General features: G+C 42.3%; 2 protein-coding genes across 3 annotated transcripts in view; both read left to right on the plus strand.

Moving 5' to 3' along the window:
- The window catches only part of ap1b1 (adaptor related protein complex 1 subunit beta 1), a 41,314-nt gene extending 28,250 nt beyond the window's left edge, over nucleotides 1-13,064 (plus strand). For both annotated transcript variants that reach the window (XM_055161390.1, XM_055161391.1), the window contains exons 20-22: nucleotides 83-169; nucleotides 541-695; nucleotides 8,570-13,064. In XM_055161390.1, coding sequence (XP_055017365.1) covers nucleotides 83-169; nucleotides 541-695; nucleotides 8,570-8,644 — 317 coding nt within the window. In that variant the 3' untranslated portion in view covers nucleotides 8,645-13,064. The remainder of the gene's footprint in view (nucleotides 1-82; nucleotides 170-540; nucleotides 696-8,569) is intronic.
- A 3,718-nt stretch (nucleotides 13,065-16,782) lies between these two features.
- The window catches only part of rasl10a (RAS-like, family 10, member A), a 31,354-nt gene continuing 22,837 nt past the window's right edge, over nucleotides 16,783-25,299 (plus strand). Inside the window, exons 1-2 of the mRNA XM_055161827.1 lie at nucleotides 16,783-16,863; nucleotides 18,403-18,698. Of these exons, the coding sequence (XP_055017802.1) occupies nucleotides 18,483-18,698 (216 nt within the window). The 5' untranslated portion in view covers nucleotides 16,783-16,863; nucleotides 18,403-18,482. The remainder of the gene's footprint in view (nucleotides 16,864-18,402; nucleotides 18,699-25,299) is intronic.

The raw sequence follows: 25,299 nt of genomic DNA on the forward strand, positions 1-25,299 counted from the left end.
TAAGTTTGATATTTTCACTGTTCTGCACTCCTGTTACGTTTTATGAATGCACATATATATATTTGTATGATTCCATCCACAGAGAGTAAAGTGTTCCTGGTCACATGGAAAGACATCCCTAATGACAATGAGACCCAGTTCCAGATTAAAGACTGCCACCTAAACTCAGGTATGAACACATGCACACGCTCACTCACACATGCACACTCACACACTCACATACACTCACACAAAAAAGCACATGACTGTGCTTGTCAGAGGTGTAGTGGTTGAGAATGTTGCACATATATATATATATTTTTACCACCTCAGCGTTTGCCAAATGTCTTGTTCTAGTTCCAAAAAGATTTGTTCTCAAGTCGATGATCAGATCAAAAAGCAGAATAAGCTTCTCACTTTGGACTGACAAATCATATTACTAACCCAGTTTGCAAAAAATCCTATTTTTTACAACTATTGCGTTCTAAAATAATTCTGACCAAAATGTCGCTTTTGATTCTCAGTCCTTGTTGTAAGTGTGTGTGTGAACTGTGTGAACAGATGCAGCCTCTAACAAGCTCCAGGGCAGTAATGTGTTCACCATCGCCAAGAGGACAGTAGATGGCCAGGACATGCTGTACCAGTCCCTCAAACTCACCAACGGCATCTGGGTCCTGGCCGAGCTCAAGGTGCAGACAGGAAACCCCACTTTTACAGTGAGTATCTCCTGCTCTCATATACTTCAGGCTGTAAAGGGGAGTGTTTTTAACAAACCTTTAGAGCTTTAGAGCATTGTCCCAAAATGATTCTTTTATAAGAAACCTGCCTACAGTTGTGTTGTTTCAGTCAAATATTTGAGTAATCGCTGCTCTCTGTCTCGCTGGGAGCTGATAATGCTTTGCTTCTGCTTCTTACTCCATAACGTCCTGTAGTAGGAGGCTCAATTGGATCTGGAAGTATCCACATCCATATACACATTTTTTTTCACAATTTTAAAACATACACATTTTTGAACAAGTTGAACTCTTTTTGTGTGTTATGACATTCCTATATCAGGTCAGACAAAGATGAATGTACCATGGAGACAGTATATAGGACACAACAGAACTTCAGGTGGATCACTTACAGGAGGAGTGCTGCTCTGAGGTCTCAAGTGTTCAGATTTTCATCATTCTGGACACAGTGAAACTGTATCACAGCCTCATTTTCCAACCTATTCCTCCTATTGGTCCTCCACTCATGCCTTCTTACCAATCACAGAAGTGGGAACTCTCAAAGATGCAGATGGCAATATAATTATAATGTGTGCATGAAACACAATTAAATCAAAAGTGTAACCAACCAAGACAAATGTGGACCTTCAGAAGCTTTGGTCTGGACCCCAAAGCTTTATAGGGCTCATTAATGAACTGCCATGATTATTTAATCACACCATGAGTTAATGCTGTTAAGCTGACAGTGATTTGTTCGAGCCAGTATGAGAAGCTCTTTCTATCTTATCACATGAAAATAAGCAGGGTCGGTTTCCAATCTGTGCAAATTGGTCCAGTAATCATTTTAAAACGAGTGCTGTTAAATAATTCAATATGCACACACAGATATTAGCCATCGATCAGCAGCAATGCACACACTGCCCTGATGTCAGGCTCAGTTGTATCTGAACACATTAGAAATGAGGCAGACACTCCCTAAAACCTCTGAGACTGCTATTCTCTTGTGTGACAGAGAAGAGAACAGAACTGTGATGGGGGAGAGGAGAACACTGGAGAGTAGCCATGTGACAATCAGTACTATATACTGATACTATATATTGATACCAGCTCTTCTTATTGATGTTATCAATACGGCACTTAAAGAATAAAAATGTTTTGGTGTTAAGTCCCACTTATACTGTTGCGTGTGGTGGTTCTGTGTAGCCCCTAACCCTAACCTGTGCTCTGTGCACAGCCTTCATACAAATGTGCCGTGTCAGACTGCACTGGCCTGTTGGCTCATTAGCCTGTCCTCCTGTCAGCCCCTATCCTCCTGACCTTGGCTCCTTCTCTGCCTCTTCCCTCCTCCCTGGTCGCTCTCACATCACATCCCCTCACAAGGTGCCATTACCTGTCTCTGTTTGCTCCTGTCTAGACTACACCAGATCAGACATTTTAAGGAATGTAAAATTCCGTTGAAATGAAAAGGCTCAGGTCTGGCAACTCTGCTTTATTCTGCTGCGGGTTGTGCAGGATTTGAGCTTTTACGGATTTTCAAATTTATCATGATAAGAGATATGTTTAGAAGGATAATATTTTTTATTTATTTTTATTTGTATTTATTTAATTTATTTTGAGACAGGGACAGCGCACAATTTCACATCAATGTCGACAGGAGAGATGCATTGTACATCAGGTTGTAGCATCAGTGCTAATTTCCACCTGTCGTCCCTGGGCAGATTGATTGATTGATTGTATTTAACTGACCTTGACTATCAACTGTTCTTGGAGACCTGTAGCATGTTTTGGGTTGATAATATGGTTATAATAAATAATAATAATGATGGATCAGTTTTGTATAGCACCTTTTTGGGCACTCAAAGACGCTTTACACCATTATACATTTACTCCACACTCACAGGTGATCAGCTGTGATTGTGGCCACAGCTGCACCGGGGCAGACTGATGGAAGCAAGACTCATGCACACACCACTTTAATACTAGGCAATGTGGATTAAGTGCCTTGCCTAAGGACACTACAACAGTTTTTGCCACTGGGGCCCCACTGCAGTTTCCCATCCAAGTGCTAACCAGAGCCAGAACTGCTTAGCTTCATGCATCCTGTTTATATCATGCTGCTGTTTGAGTAATCGTGCATTATTAGTCTGTCTATATCTCCAAATGCTCTGCTTCAGATATCATGATGTGGGTGATAGTTTTTAAGATAACAGCTACCATTTATCTTTTAATTCAGTAGAGTTTGGTCATTCCAGGGCTAATTATCCAAATCCAAATGATTCAAGTGAAGGTGTATGGAGTTTAAACAGTGGTGGAGCACGTACTGTATTAACACATGACATCACAAGATGGAACAGTGGTTTCCGTTTGAGTGAAGTTTTCAGCCTAAATATGCAGAGTTTGTGTGTTAAACGTGTGAAAACACAATTTCAAGTCTATTTTTGCCGATGAAACAACATTATATTATTTTATTATATTAGGTCAGAAAATTGCATAATAGTTGTTTAAAAAAGAAAAAAGCAATAAGCCTAAACTTACACTGTGACTTAGTGTCAGTTTCTTGTTTTGAGCTAATTTAGGAATCCCTTGTCAACTACATAAACATGATTAGATTGTGTAAATGAGATCCTCTCTCTCTAGTAGAACCATATGGTGTAGGTGTCTCTGCTTTGTTTGACACTCCACTTGGCCATGTTCTTATTAAATGAGAACAATAGGAAGGCTTTGTAAAGAGAAGTGGTCAGTGAATAGAAGTATTCTGACATGGACAAGCACAAAAGAAATTTAGGTGGGACCTGCTGTCTTGGTAATCCAAATATTCTTAAGAGGTTATGATTGTGTCGTGACCAGTTCAATTAGCCTAATGTTAAACCAACGGATATTAAGATGCAGATGAAGATATTAACACTAAACTTAGTGATGACTCAACAGTATTCTAACTCCATAGAGTGATGGATGTATTAGCATCTTACATCTTATCAGGTTGTTTTATGGCTCTTTTATGTCTGATAGTGCTCAGTTTTTGACATTGCATTTCTGGGATATATTTTGTGTTAACCCTTTAGTTTATGGTGCATTCCAGGTAACTGGTAACTGGGAATTCTCCGACTTGAAAGATTGCTCTGGAAAACTGCCTACGCTGGTAATTCCCACTGGGAAGTGATGGGAGGACTCTAAACTTTGATGCTTTACAGCAATGTAATCACCACAAAAGATTTGAGGTTAACCTGCACATAAACAATGTAAACACTTTATACAGGTGAGGTCTGACCATTTTCTGTTGCTTCACATGTTACTTTACACGTTCATGTGATGTTTTAATAACTTAATTGAGGTGGAACACTGAAGTAAACACTTGTAATGTTCTCCTGGGACATGTCTAACCTCCTTGCGTGGAACACAGCATTAGTCTAGCATTAGTCTACATTGACTTTTTTCATAGTTAAGCTGTTCACATTAGTGTTACAATACTACCTCAGTTCTAATACTCGACTCATTGCAGATTTCAATATTAATATATACTTGAATTGTACTTTTTACCATGTGGCCTGTACTAGTTCTAACAAAGATCAAGATCATTCTAAAACTATTCAACAAAGGTTCAACATTGTCCTATTTAAATGCGCTTTTTCAAGATCAGTACTTGTTGAAATCATTATAGATTTAGTATTATTGATTGGTCTCTGGTATGGATTCATATTTATATTCATATTCATATACTGAGGTGTGTTGAGCCTGAGCCAGCTGCTGTGCTCTTGGGTCACTAATGCATCTCCAGCCCTGTGAGAAGAGACACTACAGCCGCCTCTAATATCACGCTCTGTCCTCCGCTCACCCCCCACACCACTCACTGCTAATGTTACTCACGGCCATTAGTCAGGACTAATCAAAAGGCTGTAAACAACAACAAGTGCCTGTACTAAAGTGTAATCCATCCATCACTGTTATGTCACATTCACAACAGCCCGGCACTATGGTTCAGCACGAGGTTTAGTTTAAGGCTGCAGTCGACCAAAGAAATCCTTAGTTGACATAAGACATGTGCTGCCTCAGTTAGTCGACTAAAAAAAACAAAAAACAATTATGTACCTCTGTGTATCTGACCCAAACTACACTCACAAGACTACACCTGCTGGGGGAGTTCATGCAAAAACTACTATTTATGCAGAAAAAAGCACTAGGAAAAATGTGTGACTTTAATTTGCTATTTGTTACAGATAAATACCCAAAAATACCAAATCTTCAGCTCACTCACCTCTCCTTGCTTTTGTCTCACAGAAATCCTTATCATCTAAATAAGATGACTTTTGACCAATGAATGGACTAAAATACTAAAGGCCTTCTGCCCTCGCTTAGTTGATCCAGTTGTATCCCTGTCTAACAGTAGGTCACCAACTAATTGCTAACCTCCGTTTTGCATTGTACATGGAGATCCACATACTAATCATACACCACGATCATGAAGTGCCTTTTATTAAAGCACAATACTTGTTTCTGTGAGCTCCTTCAGGTGCTACTTGATTGTTCAGTTTATTCACTTTTCTTGTAATCTCTTGTTTAGAACTGCAGTGAAAATGATGTAGTTCACTTTTAGATCTGGTTTAGCACAAAATTAGACCTGGAATAGTGTGTCATAGACTTGATTTAGATCTGGTGGTGCCTGGAAAGCCAAACCTTGACTGGTACTTGAGAACTACGGGTGTATGACATCAATTCTACAGCAGTTCTGTAGGCTCTTGGATATGGTCTCTGTTCTTCTGCAGGGGACAAGACCGAAAATTGATGTCTTTATATTCACAGTAAACATTCAGAATAGGAAGAGGGTCTTCTGATCCGAGTCAAAAAGGCAAACATTTAAAATATACATATATTTTTTTTGTTTAAAGCTGACACATTCTGCAAAATGTCTTTTCAGAGCTTTTAACCATGTAGTAGTAGTTTCTTTCTCATTGACCCTCTGAAGTTGTATTTGGAGAGATTTGTGCATGTTTGAATTTCTTTATTATTCAAAATAATAAAGAAATTTATTAAAAATGTCATTGCTCCAATCTATCCCCGTTTTTACACCCACTGCTCTTTATTCACTTTGTTCTATAATGTTATGTTCTTAATCTGTGACACTGTGGTGTGCAGCTGCTCGTCAGAAGTGCACATATCTGCACGGCTTTTTGTTGTGATGTTTAGGCTGAGGTAAAAGCCCACAATTTTATTTTATTTTTTATTTTTTTTCCAGACACAAGCACAATGTCCTGTTAAACCTGGGCTTTTTTTGCTGTGAGCCTTATACATGAACCTCCTTGACACCATTTCACCAAATATAATTGAAAACTGCTCTTTTTATCCACATATTCTAACACAAATGTCACTATACTGTATAGATGCACATTATTTACTTAGTTCTGCTAATCTGATGTGAAAGGATTCAGGCCACTGTTTTGAAATGGAGCAGCTTGTTCTCTCTGGCCCTCTCATGTCCCCATGGTAACCATGTGATCATAATTATTAATATAAAGCTGAGTGAGGGATTTAAGGCTTCTGCTGTCCGTTTGTCTGAGACTGAGAAAACACAAAGGAGAGGAGGCAGGTTGATAAATGCTGCTTCCATCCAAATGTATTATTCAACAAGGATCTGTCTCAGAATTTGCTTTCACAATCTTAAAATTGTCACATTTATTTACACCATGAATCAAAATCCTTAAAAGGAGGAAATACACTTGTGCTGTTAACAAGTTCCAGTTGCGTTTTTGATGATCCAAGTCGCTGGCTCTCAGTGCTAAGTTACTCCCATTACAGAGCACTATCAGAATGTGTGTATTCCTCTAATGAACTACTGCAGGTTTGTGAAGTTTTAGTGTATTGTTTTTGTATCATGTTTTTGTATATATATGTTGAATTGTCATGCGGGGACATGGCTGATGTACTGCTAACCAGAAGGAGGGTTTGAATAGTACTTCAGATAGATTGCAAGATTATTCAAACATGCATCTTTGATAAGGGAACAATTTCAGAACATGGTAGGAATTGTTGAAAAGATTTATGTTGTCGTTTTCATAATTTTTGGAATATAAATGATATTTGAATCAAATTTCATAGCGTCTGAAAAGTCTACCATTGATCCCTCTGTTGATCCTCCTAAAACCATTATTATCAAACGCCCGATGCTGTTAAAAATATCCTCATGTCCCGTCATGGTGGTGATTATTTTTGGTGATGTCAGTGATTGTGCAGAACCTCGAGCTCGTCACTCGTCCTGCTGCTCATCAGAGAAGCTTTTGTCTGGTCCAAACTGCACTTACATAACAGACACACACACACCCGCTTCATCAGACGTCCTCGCTATTCTTCACTGTCCTTTATCCTGTCGTTTCCGCCGCACACTCCAGATGAACTACTCTATAAATACACTGCAGGATATAGACAAACAAAAACAAGGCAATAATTATCTTTTTGATCTTTTTATGAAGCTTTGAATTGCCCGATGTCTCAACAACAATCGCCTGACAAGTCTACACACACTTTTGAATGAGATGAACAGATGAACAATCTGATGAACACTGAAACTAAGCCTAAACTGTCACTCACATTAAGCCTGGACTAAAACCGCCCTTATTCAGATAAAAACCAAGACAAAACGATTTCCAGCAGGCATTGTAAAATGAAGCTTTCATCTGTTTTAAAAGCATATTAGGTCTTTGGCAGCCTTTCTAAAGTTAGTGACGATCCAATCTACTCAATTATGTTTCCATACTATCTTCATCCATCTCCCTCAGCTACAAATACATTCACACTTCATGATTTCAAACCTGGTGTGAACGTGGACTCGTGTGTAAATGTGGATTAGTGTAAACGCAAACTCGTGGGCTCATTTAAAGAACTAGTGTGAAGACGGGCTTGTGTGAAGAACTCGTGTGAAGACAGGCTTGTGTGAAGAACTCGTGTGAAGAACTCGTGTGAAGAACTCGTGTGAAGAACTCGTGTGAAGACAGGCTTGTGTGAAGAACTCGTGTGAAGACAGGCTTGTGTGAAGAACTCGTGTGAAGACAGGCTTGTGTGAAGAACTCGTGTGAAGACAGGCTTGTGTGAAGAACTCGTGTGAAGAACTCGTGTGAAGAACTCGTGTGAAGAACTCGTGTGAAGAACTCGTGTGAAGAACTCGTGTGAAGAACTCGTGTGAAGAACTCGTGTGAAGAACTCGTGTGAAGAACTCGTGTGAAGAACTCGTGTGAAGAACTCGTGTGAAGAACTCGTGTGAAGAACTCGTGTGAAGACAGGCTCATTGAAGGAACTCGTGTAAAGAACTCGTGTGAAGACAAGCTCGCGTAAAGGGCTCGTGTAAAGAACTTGTGTAAAGAACTCGTGTGAAGACGGGCTCATTTAAAGCTCATTTATGGGAGGGCGGGAGGGCGGGAGGGCGGTAGGGCGGGCTCTGTGTATCCGTTGTTCCTGATAGAGAAGCTGTGGAATTGCTGTCCTCATGTGTTTGATATGATGTGTTTCTATTTTTAGCTCCTTTCCCACACTGCCAGCTCTGCTCTGTGAGAGTGAGTGCTGCAGAGGCTAAAAGCAGAGCGCTGCTCTACACACATATATATGCAGACAATACACAGCAATTTCTATAAATTAAGCCTTTTTTTTTTTTTTTTCAGCCTACATATAACAAATACAATCACACATTTTCCAAAAATCTGCTAATCCTGTTGTTTAGATCTTCCCACTTGAATCCATATCGTGCTCCTTTTAAAAGGGGCAGAAACTCTGTCATTTGCTGTAGGCCTAGATAATATTTATTTGACATAACTAATATTTAATTGTTGGTAATGATAACGTTGATAAATCGCTCCTGTACTCTAACCTCTCCTTCTGCGTCTGTTCTGCTGCAGGTATCGCTCAAGTGCAGAGCCACAGAAGTGTCCCAGGCCGTGTTCCAGAGCTACGAGGCCATTCTGAAGAACTGAAGACCACCCCCTCACACCAGAGCCCCCCACCCTACAGGACACCATCTACCCCCAGCTCCGTCTGTCCCATGACTCATTCCCCAGCTCCATCGGCGTTCTGAAGGGACCGCAGGGATAGGGCACTTGATTAGATTTCATTTCAGATTGGGTGCATTCTTGTTGTCCCTGCATGAGGTTTCTTTAATCAGTACCTACTTTCTCCACAAATTGGAGTCTAAAATTAGCAGCTAGAATCGGCACCATCGGCTACTTACATATCCCTCCGCCCGTGATGAGGCAGGGCTGGTAAAGAGACTAATGTAATTGTTTTAAAAATGATTTAAAGTCTGTATCGGCTCGGAGCAGAATGTGTGCAGTGTGCATGGTCAATGTTGTGGTGTTTATTTCAGTTTTATTATAGAGAAATTATTGCCCACTATGTTATTTAGTCATTCCATTTTTGATTTGTGTGTTTGTGTTTCCGTGTGTAATTTTAAAGCGACACCATGCAGCTTTTCTGGTAGAGGGCCTGCCATCTGCATCTCCATGGAGGTGTTGTTTGCCTGGAATATTCCATAGTATGGCATTAAGAATATGCGGGGGCACACAGTCGTTTTTTGATGGGGTTGGAGGCTTAAGAGCGCGTCTAATAGCCTGGAAAATACGGTAACCTTGGCCTGGAGACGTCAGCGCTTGTGTCCAGATTAGGGTTGTTAAAAGTATCGAAAATCAGATACTAATCGATACTAAAACCAGCAGAAACTAGATACTTATTTGCGCAGGTATTTCCGGAATAATTCATGTATCATTCGTTCATTCGTTTTTCAATATAAAACCAAAAATCACAAAACGAAAAAACAACAGTTTTCTTCATTGTTCGTCTCCAAAACCAAAATGAAAAAACGGATAATGAATCAGTTTTTGATTTTGTGTTTAAGTGAAGAATGGAAAAATGGATAACGGACGTTTCCCGTTTATGTGACTTTCGTGACTGCAATGCCAGACTTTTGCACCGCATACAGACTGAACCAGGTCCGGGACCAGGTAGACCACTAGACTGAGACCAGAGTGGGACTGAGACAGAGACTGAGATCAGGCTGGGACCAGTCTGGGACCAGACCGGAGGCTCAGAGACCACAGCAGGGCCCGAACTCGATGCTAAGGCTCGGAGTCAAAGCTCGGAGTCCGCTCTGGTTCCGGTTCTGGATCAGTCCTGGTTCAGTCCGTATGCGGTGCAAAAGTCCGGCATCGCAGTCACGGAAGTCACGTAAACGGGAAACGGCCGTTATCCGTTTTTTCCATTCTTCATTTAAACACAAAATTGAGAACTGAAAAAAAAAGAATCGTTATCCTTTTTTTCATTTTGGTTTTGGAGACAAATAATGAAGAAAACTGTTGTTTTTTCATTTTCTGATTTTTGGTTTTATATTGAAAAACGAATTAACGAATGACACACGGATTCTGAATGTGTTTAGAACAATCTTGAGCTGTATCAGAGCAAGTAGAAGAGCACATAGACTAGTATACACACACTGAGGATTACACACATAGAAGAGCACATGGGAACAGAAAAGAAAAGACTACCATTTAATGCTGAAAATTTGTATCAAAATGTAGTCAAGATAAATACGTTTAATGCCATACTCAAATTACAGGTAAAGTGGTCTCGTCTCTATCCTGACAAGCAGGTAGCAGGCCCTCCACCAAAGAAAGTTACATAGTGTGCCTTTAAGCAGAACAGTCACTGCCCCAGCACAGCAGCTTGTAAGAATATACACGAGGCTGAATTCGAGGTGGGAAATCTATTGAGAAATGTATATAATGTCGCACCCCTAGTTTGAATACATCATGAAAAGCTTTATTTGTTCAAAAGGTTGTGTTCGCTTCATATCAGGGACAGTAAAATTCAAATGGAGGGCATTCATACCTTTAGGCTCAGTCTGTTTTGTAATGACTAGACATATCCTGTTCACTATGGCGTAAATAAGTGCATTTATCGACCCTTTTAACAGCAATTGATCAGCGTAAACATCTGTAGAGTTTCTATTTGAACATTACCTAATGAAATAGTTATTGTGGGAGGTACACAGACCTCAGAGGCATGCGTTTTTGATTCTTTCTGTCAAACAAAACGCTCACTAAATGTCAAAACGTAATAATTTATGGACTGTAAAGTGGCGTTTGTGATTACATAAGATTGCCAGGGTGATGGAGAATGCAAAATCCTCTAGTGATGGGCATTTGGAAAAGTGAAATGTCCTTCTATACAATTCTAATTAAACTTGGACAACTGTATGTGATATTTGAGTTTGGATCTAATTTTCATTTTTGTCGTTTCCATGTAGTGTTTTATCCAGCAGTCTCTGATTGGATGAGAGATTCTGTCTGGCAGTTTCTTTCCTGGTGATTCCCACCTAACAAATGCCTTTTAACTGAAGAGGCAAGAATCAAAACTAGTGATGGGCGATACCGTTGATTTTTGGGTCGATCCAATACCAAGTAATACTATGGGAAGTATCGCGATATTGATTCAATGAACTGATACCAGTAAGATTTGTAAATACATTGAAACTCTTCCATTATTTAGAATATAACCTTAATGATATTTAAAAAGTTATGTTTTTTTTTTGCATGCGAATCAATACTTTTATACTCAATATTAGTATCTGTCATTTTGGTATCGATCCGCCCATCACTAGTCTAAACCTGAGATAAAAGAAATGAATATTGGTACTTTGCAGTGATGATGTCACATCGAGGGTGCTCTACGTGGATCTCGACTGGTGGAAAGTTTACGACTTACCATGGAGACGCAATGCACACACTGTCAAAAAAAAAGTTTTAAGATAGTGTGAAAAGTCAAGAAAAAAAAACCATGAAACGGATTTAAACAGCACCTTTTCAGGAGCTTGTGATCAGTACAGGCGTTCATGGTCCTGTATAGGAGTTTGATTTTCAACAAAAGGATAAGAGTAACAAACTGCAAAACATTACTAATATTATGTGAAAGGGACTAGTTTAACAGCACAAATCATCTCACCTGTTGTAGTTCCAGCAGACTGCAGCCTGAAGTGACCCAAATCAGATTTTTTGGCCCCTATGTGACCTGTATCTCATCTTTTAATGACAGTCTGAACGACAGATCAGATTTTTTCAAATGTGACCCAGGACACTTGGATATGTGCTCCTAAAACCGATACATATCTGATCTTTTGACATGTGACTTCAGTCTGAACGGCCAAAGTGCATTCATCCACCTACACGTTATCAACAAGCCACAAACGTCACTATTCTGCGCGGAAGTAGCTGAAAATTGTTAATGAACTCTGTGTCACTGAAGTGAAGCACATCACCACTCACCACTCTTGTCTACGTCTCCACATCCACACGTTCCTTTCAACAGACACTGTCCCACAAAACACCACGACCAAAAACCTCGTCCTTCTCCTTCTCAATCTTCTTTTTAAAACAAGTAAGTTGTTCATGTTCTGGCTCCGGTACAAGAGGAACTTTAAAATCTCCAGGTGCTCGATGCTGTGTCCATGTTTGGACAACTTCTGTAAACACAGAGCACGCTCACTGTGGTTGACGTCGTCGTGTCTCCAGTGTCACATGTGGGACACTTTTGGTCTGTTTAATGTTCACACTGGAGTCACATACAAGTCACATTTAATTGGAAATGTGAACGACCTCGCAAAAACATCGGATTTCACAAAAAAATCTTAATTGAGCGTTAAGCCCTGCAGTCTGAACGGAGCCTAAATCAGTTCTCTCTGGTCAGATTGTGTTAAAATAAAGCTCAGATTAAAGTCTACCAAGCCTCAGACAGAACATGCCTCCAGCTAGCGTCACATCACCGGAGAATGTTGATGACATCAGCTGCAAAGTATCAATGAATGTTCGTGAATCTTTTCTGTCATTTTTAAAACCCTGAGATGAAACATTTGAGATATAATCCGTTTGAATTGCATTACACTTTTCAGTTGTCTGGATTCAAGTGGAACTAAACACTAAATCCATTTGTTTTCGCTTCTAATCTGTGTATATGGTGTTAAATAGAATTGTCTGCTGGTCCTAGACATTTTTTTGGGCAACTTTAGTGCAAACTAGTTACATTTAGGGGCAGCGGTGTTTTGTCCCATTTTAAATGACAACTGAAAATACATGAAAATCCAGCACACCAGTGAAAAAAGGATCATACATGTGTTTGTCAGAAGCCTGTCCTCTGGTGTCCCCTCCACAGCCCCACACAGAGCTGCCTTATCAGACTCCTGAAGCCCAGGTCCCATGCACTCTTACTGGGGACAATGTTCTGCGCAGTGGCTGTCTCTGCTCCTCATTATCTCATGTTTAATCTGACGTTTTGAATGGAGTGATTCTTTACTTTGACCTGTGTGTACATTTGCAAAGGACTATTAAAAGTTCTATAATGAAATCTCTATATGAATGTGTCCTATTTTTCATTCTGGCGTATAACATTGTCTTTGTGCTTTCTTTTCATTTGACACATCTAGTCTTCCTTTTCACAGTGAATGGGGCGTATTGATTCTAGAACAGCAGCCAATATTAAATTACATAGAAGACCATTTGAAATATGATTAGAAAATGGATGGCACATACAGCTCATTTTCAGTTTGGCTTGGAGCTCTGAGCAGCACAAATAAACTCAGAGGAAAGAAGGAGGAATCATTAGATTATGAATGAATGAACTTCACACATCAGTTTGAAACGTCGATGTCTTTATAAAGTAAAACTGCGGTTTTCTCTATTGAATAGAATTAGATTCAAAATGTGCATAAAAATGGTAGAAAAGGCTTTAGACTAAATGTTTAACTAGAGGAATGATGAGACTAATACAAGACAGGCCAAGAAGAGAACCATAAGTGACATCCATCCTTCCAGAATGTGTCCCAGATGAAGCCTAGACTGTGTGTCTGTCACACTGAGCACACATCACCAGAGAGTCCTGGGTTCATGACAAACTGGTTTTAATCCTAAAATCTGACAACTCAAAGAAATAAGACTGTTTGTAAAACACAACAGAAGCTGTACAGTCCCACTCAACATGAAGCACACATTTAAAGGCATCAGTACAATTGTGTTTTAAAATATCAGAGGTGAATAGATGTGTGATTACACAATGACACTGAGCAGGTAACCAGATCAAGAGGATAAAAGAGTATAAAGTTATTACTTTGTGTGCTCCTCTGTATGGCATTAACAGTATAACAGCACCATGGAGACAACCAGGTGAAGAAGGAACCAGTTGACAGCTCAGATCTGTGGATTTGAGATATTTTTGAGCCATAAAATCTCTTGTAGTTGAATTGGTGTAATGTAATGCAATATAGTGGAACATTGAAGCCAAATCAAAACATCACCATGGTGATGGATTGTTGTATCATTAAACTTATGATTAGTTAATCAAATCAAAGTTATGATTTCAGATGTGAAGAGAGGTTCTGACATGGGCCACAGACAGAGGAGGTGCTGCTGGTCTCTGCTCAGGGCCCGGGCACAGTGTGTGTACTGAGCTGTGCACCAAAGGACTGCAGTATTCTTGTCAGGAAAATAAATCTTTGATTTGAACATCATCCAGAGGACCAGAAGTGGCAGAGTCATTAAAAATGTACTCACGTATAAGCACAGTTCCTTTAAATAGTATAACAAAGAGTAAAAGACCTGAGAGTAAAAGTACCTGGACATAACATCTGATTGTAAATGGAAGTTCATTAAATGTACAGAATAATATAGTAGGTAAAACAGAGTAACAGACAACACATGTTCAAATGTAAAAGTTTTAGTCTCTTCACTTGTGTGTTGGACTTCGCTCGTTTGTTGGACTTCACTGGTAAATGCGTGTTTCTTCACTCATGACAAACATGGCCGTGGAGTGGTGTTCTTTGTAAAGCAGAGCTTCTCTCTCTGGACCTCAGCTCCCCAGGGCCTCATTAAAAATCCTCCAACAACCTGCTCTGACAGGACTCGTCCAGTTGATACTTTGCAGTCATCATGCTGGGGAGGTGCTGCATGTATTTCTATGGTGGAGTGATCATTAGTTACCATGGTGACACACATTAGGAATAACTACCAAAAAGTTTTAGATTATTTGAAAATTTATCTGAAAACTCAAGTGTATGGTCCTGTTCAGGAGTTTGAGTTTCAACAAAAAGGTGAGAGATGAACTGAAAAACTGTTGTCTAATGCTCTCTGTGTGACTGTAGTTGTGTGTGTGGAAGACACAAATCAGATTGTGTTTAAACAAAACTCAGATTAAACTCTAACTTGAGTAACAGACATTGAGACAGAGCAGTGCCTCCAGTTAGCAGCACACCCCGAGGGGCGAGCCGTGTTCACATACTGTTACTGATGGCATGATTCGAGGTGGAGGACAGAGGTCTGTAAAACACTGTGGAACTTTCACTGTCTTCTGATCCACAAATGTTTCTCCTTCTCCTTGTTGTCTGAAAGTCCTTTCACCTGAATCACGTGTTTGGATTGAAAACGGGTGTGGAGGACTGAAGGGGAGAGTGAGAGGGAGGGGGCACCTCTAATCAGAAACTCCTGATGAGTCTTTTGTGATGTCACCAAGTACTTGTGTGGAAAATTGCCCCCAAAAATTATTAAAACACTGTGTAGAGTTTAGTAGCAAAAAAACACTTGATTTCATGTTTAGTTCCACTTTAAACAGCAAATCCCACCTGTGACCTTTGACCTGTCTCCAGCTCAGTTTAAACTAGAGGATTGTACCACGGGCTGATGTCACGTGATCTCACTGCTCCTCCAGCTGAGGGGAGGGCATCTGGTACAGATACAGCCTCCCCTTTGAGGTCCCCAGCTGGAGGTCCTCTTTGAGGGACGAGCTGGAGGAAGTGTTTGGGGAGAGGGAAATCTGGGAATCGTGCTCAGACTCTCTGTGACCCGGCCGTGGACAAATGGAAATGAACTGAGTAAAAGTACTGTGGTGTACTCTACAGAACCAAACAGAGGCTCTGCTCTGAACACGCTCTTCTCACATTTCTCTAAATAAACTCAACAAATCATGAACTTAATAAAAAAAAATTTAAAAATCTATTGTGGTCATTGTTTTTTTGTTTTGTTTTTTTCATTCTGCGCCGAAATGTCTTTCCAAGTTCCAACCTTTGAATTCTGAAAATGGTCTGTAAGTGTCCTGCTCAAGGAGGAATAGAACTGGCAACCTTCAAGTAAATGGGCACTTTCTTCACTGAGCACTGCCTCCCACACGTGAAATCTTATAGAAAGACGCTTTTTGTTTCTTATTTTTAGCCTGATAATGAGGGTTTACGGCGCTGAAGCCTGTCGCACGCCGCGCTCTGATTGGCTGAGCCGGAGACCCCACTCGCCGCGCTCTCATTGGCTGCGCAGGGGTTGAAAGCGGAGCGGGGGGTGCGCGGCTCCACTTGGCTCCCTCTCGCCTCCGGATGCCTTCACTGCCGTGGCGCACGCACTGACGGTCTGCCTCTGGGTGCTGCGCTCGCCCGGCTCCGCTCTGCGTGGCTCTCCTCCCCGTGAGCGCTCCGGCACGAGACAGACGCGCGGGACGTGGAGGGTCGGCGACACCGAAGCGTGCGCACCGTGTGATGGAAGCGCGCGCTCTGGCTGCTGCAGTGGCGGGAAGCGAGTGAGTGAGAGACGTGCGTAAACCCGTCACCGACAGAGCGACCGGAGGCGCGCGGTTCTCCCGGCTCCGTCTTCTGCCCCGGTTCGCTCGGAGAGAGATGTCCGCGGTGTGGGCACGAGCAGCGCGGGCTTTGACGCTTCCTCCCGGAGCTGCTTCTCTCCGGTCGCCCCCCGTACACCGACTGTCCGTTTACCGCGGGATTGCAGAGGCAGCGGCGGCTCTTCCGTGCGCCTGCTGTTGACATGCCTTTTCCCGCCGTGTGGCCCCCGGCTCTTCCGCTCTTCCACAGCCCGGGCTCTGGTGCGTCCCTGCGGGGGGACTGATTCTCGCCGTGGCCCGCTGTCACGGCGCGTGCAGGAGAAGTAAGTGTGATTTTGGATCAGAACTGGACCACATTTCCATTGCGCTGTCCGCGCAGCCAATCAGAGGCGAGCTTGAGCCCAGGTTGTACTAGGCTCGTTTCACGTGAGAGCGCAGCGGAGGATACACATCACACGTTATTATCCTCGAGGCAACCGTCAAGTGCACTGTGTCACTTTTCATGTGGCGGGTTCGCTACCTGCTGCACGTGTTATGTCTTCGCCTGGAAAGTTCCTCAGTATGGCATTTAACTTCTGTCTAATCAAATCTGTCTTCTTTTATTCACTTTCATGTGCTTTTTTGTCATCATTATTATATTCATCTCAGAAAAGTGACATAGTGCAACTTTAAAGCTCCAAACACTCAGCAGTTATTGTTCCTAAAAGCCACAGTATGCAACTTTTTGAAAAAAAAATAAATCAAAATGAAATCAAAAACATGTTTTCTGGCCCTGATCTGGACCTGGTTTAGTCCTGGTTTAGACCTGGTTTAGTCCTGGTTTAGTCCTGGTTTAGTCCTGGTTTAGTCCTGGTTTAGTCCTGGTTTAGTCCTGGTTTAGACTTGATAATGATGTTTTATGTACTTAGTGTAAAAAGTTGAAAATCTCAGTTTAAAATGCGTCATAAGCCTGTGTGTAACGGTCTGTGTGTGACGGTCTGTGTGTGATAGTCTGTGTGTGATGGTCTGTGTGTGATGGTCTGTGTGTGACGGTCTGTGTGTGACGGTCTGTGTGTGACGGTCTGTGTGTGATAGTCTGTGTGTGATGGTCTGTGTGTGATGGTCTGTGTGTGATGGTCTCTGTGTGATGGTCTGTGTGTGATAGTCTGTGTGTGATGGTCTGTGTGTGATGGTCTGTGTGTGACGGTCTGTGTGTAACGGTCTGTGTGTAACGGTCTGTGTGTAACGGTCTGTGTGTGACGGTCTCTGTGTGACGGTCTGTGTGTGATAGTCTGTGTGTGATGGTCTGTGTGTGATGGTCTGTGTGTGATGGTCTGTGTGTGATGATGTCTGTGTGTGTGTGATGGTCTGTGTGTGATGGTCTGTGTGTGATGGTCTCTGTGTGATGGTCTCTGTGATGTCTGTGTGTGATAGTCTGTGTGTGTGATGGTCTGTGTGTGATGGTCTGTGTGTGACGGTCTGTGTGTGACAGTCTGTGTGTGACTGTGTGATGGTCTGTGTGTGATGGTCTGTGTGTGATGGTCTCTGTGTGATGGTCTGTGTGTGATGGTCTCTGTGTGATGGTCTGTGTGTGATAGTCTGTGTGTGATGGTCTGTGTGTGATGGTCTGTGTGTGATGGTCTGTGTGTGATGGTCTCTGTGTGATGGTCTGTGTGTGATAGTCTGTGTGTGATGGTCTGTGTGTGATGGTCTCTGTGTGATGGTCTGTGTGTGATAGTCTGTGTGTGACGGTCTGTGTGTGATGGTCTGTGTGTGACGGTCTGTGTGTGATGGTCTCTGTGTGATGGTCTGTGTGTGATGGTCTGTGTGTGACGGTCTGTGTGTGACGGTCTGTGTGTGACGGTCTGTGTGTGATGGTCTCTGTGTGATGGTCTGTGTGTGATGGTCTCTGTGTGATGGTCTGTGTGTGATAGTCTGTGTGTGATGGTCTGTGTGTGATGGTCTATGTGTGATGGTCTCTGTGTCCCCTGAGGTCTCACATTCTTGTGATGTTTCTGTTTTTTCTAACTGCTCCTGTCCTCTGCTTCTGTCTCCGCTCCTGTCCTCTGCTCCTGTCTCCGCTCCTGTCTCTGACCCTGTCCCTGCTGCCGTTGGTCAGGTTCGTCCCCGTCCCTCGGTGTGTGCTTGTGGGCCAGTGGGCGGTGGCTCTGTCCATGGTGCTGACGCTGCTCCTCTGGGATGGTGGAGACTCTGAGCATCGCGGTGATCGGGGCTCCGGGCGTGGGCAAAACGTCCATCATCCGACAGTTCATCTACCACGACTTCTGCGACGCCTACACGCCCACGCGCAGCCGCTACGTGTACCGGCCCGCCGTCATCCTCAACGGGAGCATGTACGAGCTCAAGGTGTTGGACGTGCCCCCCATCACCGCCTTCCCCGCCAGCTCCAGCCAGGTGAGGACGGGGGCTCACAGCCTTCACAGTATGGTTTGGGTCAAATTTGACTCGGACCAAGAATTCCCTCATAGTAAGTGTCGAAACCAAATTTTGAACTACAGATCTATTTAAAATGACTAAATAGACTGTCCCACATTAATAAATATGTGTAATATATAAATATAATGTTTCTGAGAGCAGGAAGAGCATATTTTTGTAAGTTTTACAACACTCGTTTTTGGAGAAAAACATCTACTATCACAAGTATCATAGTCCTGTTTTACAAAACACCTAAAAACATAAAAGCCATTATGATTTTTATATATATTTTTGCATTTGAAAATGACATGAACATTCTGGAACTGTTTGAATTTATAATATATCCATGTTTATCCACTGCAGCCATTCTGCTTATTTTAAACTAGTCATTTAGGATTTAAAGCAGTGGTAGGAAACTTTGCATGTGTGGGACTTGCATCTGTGTTTCCCACATTTGCAGCAGGTTGTAGCTGTTTTTCAGTCCTTCTTTGCAGGGCTAAAGTTGCATCTCCTTCTCTTCTGTGCCCTTGTGTTGGTTTCTGGTGTGACTTCTTGATCAGGGTCAGGTTCAGATCACTGCACTGGCCTCACCAACGCTGCTGAAGCTGCTGTGTGGGGAAGCTGGTGTCACCTTTGCAGACAGGGAGACACAAGGGCCTTTCTAAGCTCCTCCAGAAAAGAACCTCCTCCAGTTCCTCCTGCTTGTCCTCCAGGTCAGGTTCAGCTCACTCCATAGACAAAGCGGACCAGCAGAAGGTTCTGCTCTTGCAGCTGTGCCTGTTACTTTGTCAAGGTTTTCCACTCCTCCTTTGTTGGCCTTGTAGTCAAGGATGATGATGAGGATGATGATGATGATGATGATATGGCCACATGTAATGTGCTCATAAGGATGACATTCTTGTTCTTCTTTTACATGTACCAGACAACTGTGGTGTCCTGAGTGAACTTACTCAAACTTAGAAGAAAAGATCTCTCTCTCCCACTTGAGTGACTTGTGTTTCTTCTGTGCTCCATAAATAGGATGATCACTCCTTTCACTGTTTTGAGATTTTCCTTTGCCGCTTCAAAAACCAACAGGTGTCTGTCTCTGTGAACCTGGGGCATGGGGGAATCTCAAAACAGTGACCTCATGATCTCTGTCACCACTGTGCCATAAAAAATACACACAAACATGGTCTGTGCAGTTTCACAGTTTCAAGTTTCCCTAAAACTTCCATTTTGCTTCATCTGACCCGCACTGATAGAGCAAAAATCCATCTTAATAGATACGGGTCAAAATTGACCCGAAACAGCCTCAGTGTCACAAAATTTGTAGCACCTATACAAAAGTATAACATTTTTAAATATTTTCATTTTTGTGTATTTTGGCAAAATTTAGGAAAAGTCATCAAATTTCAAGATAAAACAATGATGCCTAGGGTATTTTTTCTACTGTTGAATGTCAAAACGGGTCAAATTTGACCCGTACAGTATGTAAGGGTTAAAGAGTGGGCGTTATGCAAAATTGTCTTTTTGGAGCTTTCTGCCATGTTATAATGTTGTTCCCTCATCAAAAACACGCCTGAAGAGGTTTTAGAAGTCATCTGTGCATGTCTGAATAATTCACTTTCTCTCCCTGGACCTGTTTGAACCTCCTTATGGTTAGTCGTAAGATTCTGTACAAGGCTCCGCCCACAAGCCTACGTCACCCATGCTCCCACATGATAATTCTCTATAAATATACAAACACATGATACAAAACTGTCCACAGCGACTTGACAAACCTGAAGTGATGTGCAGGAGTTTCATTAGTGTTGGTTGATGTTTCTGTAGAAATCGGTGCTGTTTCTTAGTGCTCAGCTTTGTTTCTCTCCCTTTATTACGCATAAGCCACAATGTTTTTTGTTTGTTTGTTTTAACACAACATGCATCTCTCTAATTGGTTCATCTGCCTGTCAATCATGCCCATCTATAACCAGGGGAGAGGACATGTAAAGTCTTTGTAAAGTTTTTGTCAAAGCGTGTGGTTCTGGGCTCTGGTTGGACACATCAGAGACAGTCTGGATGTCTCACAAAAAGTTTATTACAAATCACAACGGCCAGGGAGACTTGACTGACATCACACGTGCTGCTGCCTGTTGAAGGACACTGGAGGACAGAGCGATACAGACAGTACAAGAGACATGTACTCTGCTGATACAGTGTACACTTTATTCATGTGGTTCAGCTTTCTGTTACAGGCCACAATTTCATGACTTTTTCTCTTTCAAAAGATAAATTTTGTGATTAATTGTAAATCACTATAATAAAGGCCCTAATTCATTCTTAAAGCCATGGATAAGAACATCCTCATATCGATCAATCTTGAACATTTTCTGAACATAAATCCAGACTTTTAATCAGTGACATTTAACACCAAAATAGTCCAGTGTTTTCCTGTTTGTTTCCACGTGAGTCTGTGACAGAGGACGACCTGTGGACTCTGCATCAGACACACGCTCATCATTCATGCTCCACATCATTCTGACATCTTTGAATAATTGTGCACATTTGGGCTGTCTCAAAGTCAAAACCCGCTCCTCACCGCTCATCATCATCATCATCATCTCAGCTCCATCGAACTCTCTCACTTCTCTTTGCTGCTGGACAATGTGATGTCAGCAGCTCTTTGTTTTCACACACACTTCAACTCAAAATTTTTATGTGTAATAATCAGGACTGATGAGCAGTAGTGACAGTTGGACCTTCCCCTGCACCTGCCACAGACCAAACGTGTCCCTCTTTGCACCTGTCACACCATGCACCTGCCTCAGTCAGATGTGCACCTGCCACAGTGGTTGTTTCTGTGCTGTCTCTCGGTCGGTGGTCTCAGCAGTTGCCATGGCGATGAGGAGACTGGCTGGTGGACTCCCTGACAGGAGGAATGCCGCTCACACTTGCCCTGCTTTGTCAGCGCTCAGGCCCAAGAGCAGAGTCCCTGGTGTAGATGGTTCTTGGGGCAGATGGTCCCTGGTGTAGATGGTCCCTGGTGTAGATGGCTCTTGGGGCAGATGGTCCTTGGTGTAGATGGTCCCTGGTGTAGATGGCTCTTGGGGCAGATGGTCCTTGGTGTAGATGGTCCCTGGTGTAGATGGCTCTTGGGGCAGATGGTTTCTGGTGGCCCTGGCTGTAGCGTTGCACCTGTGGGAGTAAAAATAGCTGCACTGGCCTTTCACTGAGCCACGGGTCATCTGGCAAGTCTCATTAGAACAGCACCATCTGAGGGACGGCCTTCAAAGAGCTGCACACCCTCCTCTCCTCTCATCTCCTCTCCTCCTCCTCTCTCTTTTCTCTTCCTCCCTTCCTGAGCTTCCCTCCTCTCCAGCTTCCTCTCTCCCTGCATCTTCTCCTCTTCCTTTCTCTCTTTCTCTCTCCTCTTTATTCCTCAGCCCCCTCTCCATTCTCTAATCCTCCTCTTCTCTTACTCTCACCTCACCGAGTATACCTCCTCCTCACTCTTCTCCCCTGCTCTCATCCCCCCATCCTCTTCTTCCCTCTCTCCTCCTCCTCTTCTGCTCAGGTGGACTTGTGTGTGTGTGTCAAAAATCCCCTCGCACGTCCACAATACTCAAATTCAATCCCATTTTGAAACGGAAAATTCTAGCGTACTGTCATATTATTCATAAAACTTTGTGACACAAGATATGTTTTATTTCATCAGATAAATTTTTTTTAAAAATAATAATAAAGTCAAGACCTTTTTGTAACTATCCAAATGGGTCCTTTAAATTTCTACTGTCAAAAGAATCGAAAATCAGATAGTAATCTAAAAAAAAAAAATAAAATAAAATAATAATAATAATAAATAATAATAATAATAATAATAATAATTATTATTATTATTATTTGAGCAGGTATCAGTACTAAAAAAGTCACAGACACATGGGAATAGAAAAGAAAGTTCCACCATTTAATGTGGAAAATCACTTTCTATTGTCTAAAGAAAGATGTTTTATTTATTTATTTATTTATTTTATTTTTTTGTCATACTGGCATCAGCCTCGGCATCAGATACAAATCCAGTACAGCAGTTTTTAATCATGCTTTTTTGTGAGGATTAGTATCTGGAATTGTTTTTTACCAAAGCCAGTGAACCTTTAGCCCCTGACGTGCCCACAGAGAGGCTCTCACCCAGAGCGTGTGCAGCAGCCAGACCCGTGTGCCGTTCATCAGTATGAACTGTAGGCCGAACCATCAATCGAAACTGAATGCGTCTCTGTGGAGTCTTAGTCTATGTCAGAGCTGCTAACCCTGTAGTTTAGATGTCTACAAACATGTTCTGAGATGTCCCTGTGTGTCAGATGCCCTCCCTGTGTGTCAGATGCCCTCTCTGTGTGTCAGATGCCCTCCCTGTGTGTCAGATGCCCTCTCTGTGTGTCAGATGCCCTCTCTGTGTGTCAGATGCCCTCTCTGTGTGTCAGATGCCCTCCCTGTGTGTCAGATGCCCTCTCTGTGTGTCAGATGCCCTCTCTGTGTGTCAGATGCCCTCCCTGTGTGTCAGATGCCCTCTCTGTGTGTCAGATGCCCTCCCTGTGTGTCCATGTGTTCTCATTATGTGTAAAAGATGCTCATCCAAATCACTTATTGTATTTTTTCTCATATTACTGCTAAACCTTACACAGCACGATGGATTCTCACAAACTCACTAGAATCCATCTTAGTGTGTGCCGTTGGTGTGAAAGGGCCTGACAGGGCACACATACACAGAGACACCAACACACACACAGACGCACACACACACACAGGCCCATGATTCTCCTGAGGCTCTTCTCGTCATGTCTCAGCTCTGACCCTCACATCAGGAGCAGTGTGTGTAAAATCTCTCAGTCGTTCAGGTAGAATCCAGGGCAAAGGAGAAATTCAGTTTGTTAACTGGACAAAAGTTTATTTTGGTCGAAAACGTTTCACAGCTGCTTCTTCAGACGCTTGTGGACACTGCCTTATACCTGCCTGCAGGGAGGAGCTAACTACACTGAAACTACTCTGAAACTGACAAACCTGCTTGTTAGTAGGCTGTGCAGGCAGATATAAGGAAGTGTCCACCAGCGTCTGACCAGAAGTGAAGAAGCTGCTTGGATGAGCTGAGAATCGTATTCAACCAAAATAAACTTTTGTCTAGTTGACAAATTGAATTTCTCCTTTGCCGTGAGGAGCAGAAGTTTCTCTTTTGCTCTGTGGACATGAGTTTCTACTCCTGGGCTTTGGGGGCGCTGTTCCTCAGAGTGTGGCATTAGTGTGGGGAGTAGTGCTGCATCCTTTTATCATCATAATCAGAAATGCCTGTTGATTATTTTAATGTGTGTTCACTTTGGAGTATTTGACTTATAAGCTCTATTCATGCTTACGTCTCAAACTAGGGAGACATTTAGAAACATGTGATGAAAACTTCTGATGTAGTTCCTGACACTGGGTTCACTGACTAACTGTGATCAAACCATGGATGTATAATAAAAATGTTGCAATTATAGTTCTGTGGATAAAACCCATTGAAGTAAATGTGAAATGTTGAATTTGGAGCCTCATCTCTTCTTGTACCCAGTGCACTCAGAGTTGTGTTTCAGTGGAGAAATGATGAAAAGTGAGGTACAGTTGGAATTGTTGATGAGCCGAACATAACAGAACACTACAATGACACGGAGATGAAGAAAACTGGGACATTTTCAAATTTTTTCTAGATTTTGTCAGACTTACTACAGAGCCCGCCGGAAGATGTCATTGCATGTTTCCAAATGTCTTCCTGGTTTGTGACATAAATGTGAATAGCGTCTAATGTGCTGTACACGATACATCATCTACATCACAACACACCAGCAGAGTGCGTAATGAGGACTCTATGGACAGAAGTCAGTTAAAGGAACTGTATGTGGTCTGCACTCAGTGTGAAATAAAGGTGCCAGTGCCCTTTTCAAATACAACAGTCACAACTGAACCTGTGTTCCTGTGTGAACAGAGACACAGCCAAATTTGTCTCATTCTCAGTTTATAGACAGATCATGGCTCATGTGAAAACTCAGAACCTCTAGAATTCCCTCACTGAGCTGCAGAGGCTGCACTAGTGACCATTCAGATCAGAGAGGCTGTGTCCAAATGTCCACTCTGTCACTAACATATGTTTGAAAAAGGATGAGTGAAAAAGGAGTACTACTATGAGAGGGTTTGAATCTGGTTTAGGCCTGGATGTATTTATATGTTTCTGTGTTTACATATTGTTAAAAGGAAATGAATATGCAATATTTAGGCTGAGTTCTTTTCTCCGAAAGAAAACACTCTACCAACAGCCTCCAGGGGGCGCCAGGTTCAACACAACAGGAAAGTTTTTTTCTGGTGTTTGAGTCAATGTTCTATTCCCTCAAAGTGTTTCCTCTGGAAGGTCTTCTGACACATTTTTCATTTTTAGCCTGTAGCAGCTCAAGTGTCCAGAGCTCGCTCTTAGCTGGGCGGCAGTAGTTCAGCAGGTAAAGTGTTTTTCCACTGATTTGAAGGTTGTCGGTTTGAATCCCTCTCTCAGCATAAATGTCATTGGTTGAATTGTCAGATCCACTGACCCACAGGTTGGCGGTGT

This window comes from Boleophthalmus pectinirostris, unplaced genomic scaffold (assembly GCF_026225935.1).
Source record: "Boleophthalmus pectinirostris isolate CB_2022bp ecotype Guang Dong unplaced genomic scaffold, ASM2622593v1 HiC_scaffold_4, whole genome shotgun sequence".
Lineage (NCBI taxonomy): Eukaryota > Metazoa > Chordata > Actinopteri > Gobiiformes > Gobiidae > Boleophthalmus > Boleophthalmus pectinirostris.